Consider the following 7,545-nt stretch of genomic DNA (forward strand, 5'->3'; position numbering starts at 1 on the left):
GGAGAAGACTTTGTGTCTTGGCCTCATGAAAAATTGGGCATGTACTCTGTTGAGTCTGCATATCACCTGGCACGTACCCATTTTTTTTTCTCTAAGAGGCGCACAAAGAATCAGGGTGGTGCCTCGGTTTTATCTGGTCAGGAGAAGAATTGGAAGTTAATTTTGAATATTGTTTCACCTAACAAGATGAAGATTATAGTCTGGAGAATGGCACATGAATGTCTCCCTAGTGGATTCTAGTTAGAATGTCGACACATTCCAGCTGATGATTCATGTGTCTTCTGTGCTCGGTGTGCTCAGTCTGAAAGAGTGGAACACATCTTCTTATTTTGTCCCTTTGCCACAGCAGTCTAGGACAAGGTGAGGCAGAAGCTCCATGCTAAACTTCGTAAGAAACATTTTTCAAACATGCGAGAATGGATTTTCCAGTACCTCGAGAAGGCGCCGCTTGTTCAAGCAACAACCTTGGCAGTCACATGCTGGTATATTTCGGAATCAAGAAATGATACCAGGAATGGACATGGCCAACTTCACCCGATGCGTGTTGCCAGCAAGATCAAGGCATACGTGGAAAACATCATTCAGCATTGCTACAAACCAACGACTGCCAATAGATGTGAGTCCTCACCAGTTCCAAAATGGACTCCACCACCGCACGGTCAGGTATGTGTTAATGTTGATGCCGCTGTTTTCCTAGCTGAGCATCGGATGGGCTAGGGGCACTAGTGAGGGATCACGATGGATCCCTTCTTCTTGCATGCAATGAAGGAGTGGATGGTATCACTGCACCTGAATTGGTAGTGGCTATTGTTGTAAGGCAGGCTCTATCGATCACGAGGGACATGGGCTATCAGAAGATCATTCTCATGTCCGACTGTTTCTCGCTGATTCAACGCATCCTGTCTTTAGACAAGGATCATTCTGCTGTGGGAACTGTGGTGGGCGACATCAAAAGCCTAGCTGCTGAGTTCTCCACTATTTCGTTCAAGCACATTGGCCGGAAACTCAATGTCGCATCACATCTTTTAGCTCGTAGTAGCGAGTCTACCTTTTGTACCTTTTCTTTTGATGTTTTGCCGGTGACAATCCAGAAAGAACTTTGTATTGATGTGTGTTAATCAATAAAGTTGCGATGTTCTCTGAAAAAACCGCGAAATGATGTGGTTACCAGCTTACAATACAACAAAGGTCAACAAAGGGGGCAACAAATAAGAAGAGAGACAAGCTACAATACGCTAACTAGTCAGAGAGCTTGAATCCATCGATGGAAGCGTTGTTCTCTGTTGCAAGGGCCCGGCGCCGAGAGCTGACTTGAACCAACATATCTCCCATGCGAAAGGGGGAGGGCTTGATGGAGACGCCTCCAAGGAGAAGAGCGGCGCCCAAGGGCGTCGCCGTCACCCGCACCGGCCGAGGCCTTGCCGAGCTTTCGCTCTAGCCCAACAACCACCCCTTAAGACGCAACCTTGACACTTATCCTACGACACATTGATCCCATGGTGTAAGGAAGAAACCACTGGCATCGCCTGCGGCATGATGCCGCCCTAGGAAACCACCCCCGGGTATCTAGGAGGCCACCCAAACCAGACCGAACATCATGTAAAAGTAGTCAAGGAGACAATGGCGACGACAAGCAAAAAGAAGGTGAAGAGGGTGTGCCCAAAGCCAAAGAAGAGAACTTTGCGCCATCGGAGAAGCCCGCAAGTTAAGCACGGCGGTGTGATCCAACTACGATAAAGGATAAAAAGATTCTAGCCAGCCTATGAATTTATTGTCTTTATGGATTTGAATAGACGATACTCTACTCCGTGATAGATATTTTACGTGTACACAAATTGCCCTCTGCATGGCATGTCCGTTGTCCGATGCAGCAGGGTTTGTGGTGCATTCGCTGACAACATTCAAAGTTTGAAAAGAATCCGAAAATAAATTACTCCGCAAACGCAATGTTATTGTACATTATCACAAAAAATCAAGTCTAAACTTTAAAAATAGCTTCAAAAGAGGCGGGACAAATTTGTTTGATAGTGAGCCAAATTTGAAACCATTGCTTTTGGCATTGCTAAATGTCCAATTTGTCTATTTTATTTCTAGATCCGTGCTATGAATTTTTTGACATGTTAGATGTGAATATTATCTATGCCCTAATTTGATTCCGGACTTTTTAAAACTTCTGAAGTTATCAACCGGCATCGGATGTACCACAGGCTCTGGTGCACCATATACGTTCCCTGTGTTTCGTCTATATTTCAGCAACATGACATGCAACTTGGTCACGACACCTTGCACATAGTTGAAGCAGGTGACTCAGGTGATGTTTATCAATTACCAAGGGTGGTAGATGGTGTGATGGCATATACACAGTTTAAGGAGGTGACTCAATTAATGTTTACCAAGCATAAGATGGCGCTCCTGACTGATGGCCCTGAATGCTGATGAGGCGCGGGGCCATGTATTCATGATGAGATTATTTTGATGTTTTACGTTGAGCCTTGGGCGTTTTGGTTGTGTGCATTGTCGTACAAGGGGTAAAACCTTGCGCCATGACAGATCAACCGCTATTGAAATATTTGCTTGATCATAGCTGTTGTTATCTCCTATTTTTTTCAATATACAAATCATTTATCACATAGCAGAAGAAGGCAGATAGCAAAAAAGCAAGATAACTCAGAAGAGGTCTTACTGCTCACCCGCACCTCTCCTCCCGCACCCCTCCCAAACCCTAAACACACCCCGCCGCTGCCGCCGCCGCCGGTAGCGCCTCCGGGCAAAGGCCGCGGGGCGTGGCGGCGGCGGCGGCCTCTCCTTGTTGCCGCGCTGGGACGGCGACCGGGATCCCTCGACGCACGCTGCGGCCGGTCGGATTTGGTGATGGGCGGCGGTGGCGGCCAGACCTCTGCGCGACGGCCAGAAGCGGCAGCCCCTTGCCTTCCGCCGGATCTTCACCGCAGCACGCCGGAGGGGCTGGTGGCGGGCAGCGGCCATGCCATGATCTGCGCCACTTCCCCCCCCCCCCCGCCTCTCGGCCGTGTGTGGAGGTGATCTCGGGTTTCTCTCGCGCCACGAGGTCGCCCGGGGCAGCAGCCTTGGGTACGACGGTGGAGGTGGCCATCTTCTTCGTCGGAGAGGGTCGGCCTGCGGTTGGTGGTGGTGGATCCATCGATCTATCACCGCTTTCCGGCGGCATGATGGAGGAGCTTGGAAGCCGGCGTCGGAGTCGCCGGTGGTGGGTTGGAGTGGCCAGCCCGGGATGGTCGCCGACGTGGGGGTCCGACCTGAATAAAGGCGGCGGTCCTAGGGCCTCTCTTGCGTGAAGAGGAGGACCTACCGGAGGCTTGGACTCGTGATCTGGCCGGATTGTTGAGTTCCGGAAGGCTCCGCCGATGAATGTAACAGTGCTTTTGCCTGGAGTTTGTTGGATCGGAGGTATTCGGTCGTGCGCACCCATGTTTTTATTCCGACCGATTGGTTCTGGAGGGAGCGGCGCGAAGCTCTTTTTCTTTGATTGACATCAAGTGACTATGGATCCATGATGAAAGTCGGAAGAAGAGAATTTCATGAAGGCCAGAGGGGAGGACTAGCTAAGGGAGGTTCAAGTCTTTGCGATGTTGAGGGACTTGCTTGGTGTTTTGGGCTTCACAGCAGCGGTATGAAAGTGGGGGCGACAACACAGGTGAAGTGCAGAGTCCTACCTTTCAGGGTGAAAACCCAAGGTCTGGCCTTAATTGGTTGTGCCTGGCAATGTCCTTGGTGGAGGCATTTGTTTTGAGAGCGGGGACTAGTCTGTAATTCAGGTGTTGTCTTGGCGGTGGATGTATTGCTGTTGTTAGGCCCGAGATACTGCAGCGGGACTTTTATTTCTTAGTTTTCTTTTCTTGTTTTTGGCTGTGTGCATCCGTAGTGCCATTAGGGTGGTGCGTTGTTGCAGAGGCTGGGTGTAATTGGTATCTTCTTGATATTAATATATTCCCTTTATCGAAAAAGCAAAAAAGCAAATCAAACTTCCCAAATGAAAGGCCAAAGATGGAGGCAACAACAGCAAGGTGCAGAGAATAAATCATCATGAACGCACTCACTACACACTGACGACACTAGTACTAATACTACTACTAGTAACTAACCACATCGAATCGACTATCGAGTCGCCTATGTACATGGTTTCGCTTGTCTAGTGATAGGTTTCACCATCCTGTTCCTTCCTGATCCTGACCCCGCCCCCCTTGGCCCTTGTGCAGCCCAGGCATTTCTGGATGTTCTTCCCCAGGCAACTGTTTTTCTTGATCCGATTGGGATATGTCAGATGTCTGAACTTTCTCTCAGGCTGCATCTTGTCTCCCAGAATCTTCAGTGTACAAGAAAATATTGGGTGTGAAGTGAAGTGTTGTTTGGTCAAGTGCTGCTTGGTTACTGCTTTGGGAGAGTTATGGTTGAACACCCAATTTTTCAGTGTACAAGAAAAATAGATGTATTTTAGTGTGTAGATACATGTGAATCTAAATAAATCTGGGACGTTTATTTCTGAACCGAGGAATATACATCCAGATCAGACCCAGGTTATAGAATTTCATCTTCACAAGGTTGCCCAGGCTGTAGAGCAGACCAGTTCCAGCGCCATTGTGGTCATCCTCGTAGAGCTGCGGCCGGTGCTCCTCGACGACAAGGCAGTCAATGCCAACCCTCTCCCTCACGGCGTCGATGGCACTTTGGTGGACTGGCTGGCCGGCGGTGGTGCCGGTCACGTAGAACACACCGGTGGCCATGAGAACATATCTAGTGCTACAAGGTCTTTGTGTACTACTAGTTTCCACAGCCATCTAGACCGTCCAAACTAAATGAAAGGACATGATCAAACCTGACTCAAGATCTGCCACCCACCATGGAACATGTGCATAGTAGTCCCTCCTTTCTTTCGTATTCTAGCAGATAATCCATTATTTCCCATCTCTCTAGATTCATATCGTTCCCCAATAGAAGCTAGGTTGCAGCAGATGAACAAGCCACCACGACATTTAAATTCGTCCTCAAATCAAAGCCACGTGGGTAGGTGCACAGATCGAAAGTGTGGCCCTCGCGCCACAACACAAGAATATGTCAATATTTTTCTTTACAAGCATTCGTATTCCAATTCGCAAAAAAAAAAAAAAGCATTCGTATTCCTATTTCTCATTCCCACTAGTTCTTGCCGTTTCCTAATCTGGCAAGATTTTGTTTGTAATTAGCAACCCCAAAAACTTAGTACGGTTATATAACCGCATAAAGCATGGAGTAACTAGCTCCGTCGACGGTGTGGCTCAGCTCTGGCGACAACCCAGTCTAGCTCCGGCTGCAAGCGATTTGGAAAATTGGGGGCGATCTGAGCGGACCAACTCTTGAAATTTAAGGCTGTACTCTACAAATTTAGTGAAGCGCAGGGTCGCATGTGCATATTTTCCCTAGTGACAGAAAGATTCCATGTCAGATTCGATCCTGTCCCTTGGAATAGATCAAATGGCCCATATTGTTCTGGAATCATGTAGCACCCATATCCCTGGTAGTACTAGATATCTTCTCCGGTGGCCATGTCGCCCTTGGTCGAAACCTCGGCTTGGGTGACGAGCAATCCATTCTCCCGGAATGTCCTGGTGACGTCTGATAGCAACTCCGGGCGGTCCGGCGTGCGCAACTCCAACCTCACTCCCTGGAAATTCAGAAATCAACACGCATGATGAGTAGCCATGAATGAATGTGAAAGATTTGCGGTGCCAAACTTAATTAGATTACCTCGAATGATCTCCGTTCGATGGCGTCTTGGAGGCGCTGGCTCACTCTCTGCATCTCAGCCTCGGAGCTGGTGGGGCTACCGTCGGCGTTCCGAATGTAGAACTCCTGTCGCGCCTCGCCGCGGCTAGTGTCCACGGTGCCGTCGACGACGAGGTAGTCCATGTCGGCGAGAGTGCACACCACGTCGTAGAGCAGCTTGGGGCGGTCCGGGCACTGCACGGTGACCACCGAGTACCCGCGCTCCCCGCAGCTCTCAACGGACACGGACGAGGTGGGGAACGCGCGGTCGGGGTCTCTGGCCGCGCACATGAGCTGGTGGAGGCGCCGGTCAGGATGCGGGACGGAGTGGGCGGGGACGGCGACCACGCCGGCGCTGGCGTCGTCAGAGACTCCGCGGAAGAGGGCGCCGAGGCGGGACTCAATGCGCGCCACACGGACGGCGTCGACGTCGCGCAGGTACACGAGGCAGGCCAGGCGGCCGCGGTGCGTCCAGGCACTGGCGGCGACGACGCTGCAGCCCATGTCGGCAAGCACGGCGAACAACTCGGAGATGAGCCCCGTGCGGTCGACGCCCGTGAGCTCCAGCACCGTCAGCCCCGCGAGCGCCACCGGCTGCGACGGCTCGGTCCAGGCCCCAACAGACTGCGACCAAATCAAGAAATCGGGTATGGAATGCTAGCCCATTTTCTGGTTCTGTCGCGCGTCGGCAAAAAGCGAGCATCTCCTACCTGCTGAATGTAGGCGGTGACGCCGTCGGTGAGCTTGCGGCCGAAGCGGTCGGTGACGTGGAAGAGGTACATGAACCACCAGCCGTCGCACGAGATGTAGGCCTTCTTGACGGAGAGGTCAAGGTCGGCGAACAGCTGCAACGCGTCGAGCAGGACGCCTCTCTTCGTCGCAATATGAACCTGCAACCGCCGTCCGTCCAATCAAGAAAGGCAAGAACGCGCCGGCCGGAAACCGAATGGGTGACGCACCTGCACCAGCGTGGCCGTGGGGCAGACGGCGTTGTCGATCACCACCTTGGGGGTGTCCATCCCGATCAGCTTACCGTTTTCGTCTACCCACTGCATCGCCGGCTTCTGAAACCACACAACACGCTTCTTCTCCGCTTGAGGCCGCTCCGGCTTTTATCCTCCGACGCACGACCAGCAGGCACCGTACCAGCCCAACGAAGGGCGGGCGGAGCTTGGGTTCGGAGGCTTCTTCTTCTTCTATTGTTGCTCGCTTTAGCTGGATCGAACTGGGATTTGGGAACGGACTACGGGCAATGTTCATGGTGGGAGTGGGATTGGGGGCGTGTTTATGTCAACGGGGCAGCGGGACTTCTTCTGTCACTCCTAAAAAATTGAACACCGGAGCTCGTTTCCGGACCATCATTTTATTTTATTTAAAAATAAAATGACATTGATGATAGTATTATTTAAAATCCTATATAACTAAGAAATCCATCCCCACTAACCTATTTTCGATGACATGCAGCTTATCCACGTCAGCATTCCCACAAAATCAGACATCTTGAAGCATCACATGCATGGAGACCAAGTGCGTTGTGCTGGTGCCTTTCTGTATCGCTTATGTCCCATTAATTACGGGTTAATTATTTCATCACAACCCAAACGTCAGGTCTCTGTCTCTTCCCATCCCCTTCCCTCCCCCTATTTCTAGCCCCTTCTACTGATCTCCTTCGTCGTCCTGTTCCGCAGCATGCTCCTCCCCTAAGGTTGTTCCCACCATCTGTCACCGGTTAGGATTGAAGCGACTGCTCGATGACGATGTCTGCTG

General features: G+C 51.0%; 1 protein-coding gene across 1 annotated transcript; it reads right to left on the minus strand.

The window, feature by feature from the left end:
• Window positions 1-4,493: 4,493 nt before the first annotated feature.
• Window positions 4,494-7,059, minus strand: LOC127347466 (ACT domain-containing protein ACR8-like). The gene is made up of 5 exons (XM_051373649.2): window positions 6,738-7,059; window positions 6,489-6,668; window positions 5,761-6,402; window positions 5,562-5,677; window positions 4,494-4,761 (listed from the first exon to the last, which is right to left on the minus strand). The coding sequence occupies exons 1-5, from the start codon at window positions 6,831-6,833 to the stop codon at window positions 4,494-4,496; spliced, it is 1,302 nt and encodes a 433-aa protein (XP_051229609.1). The 5' UTR covers window positions 6,834-7,059.
• Between the last annotated feature and the right edge of the window lie 486 nt (window positions 7,060-7,545).

Source organism: Lolium perenne, chromosome 4 (assembly GCF_019359855.2).
Source record: "Lolium perenne isolate Kyuss_39 chromosome 4, Kyuss_2.0, whole genome shotgun sequence".
NCBI classification, from domain to species: Eukaryota; Viridiplantae; Streptophyta; class Magnoliopsida; order Poales; family Poaceae; genus Lolium; species Lolium perenne.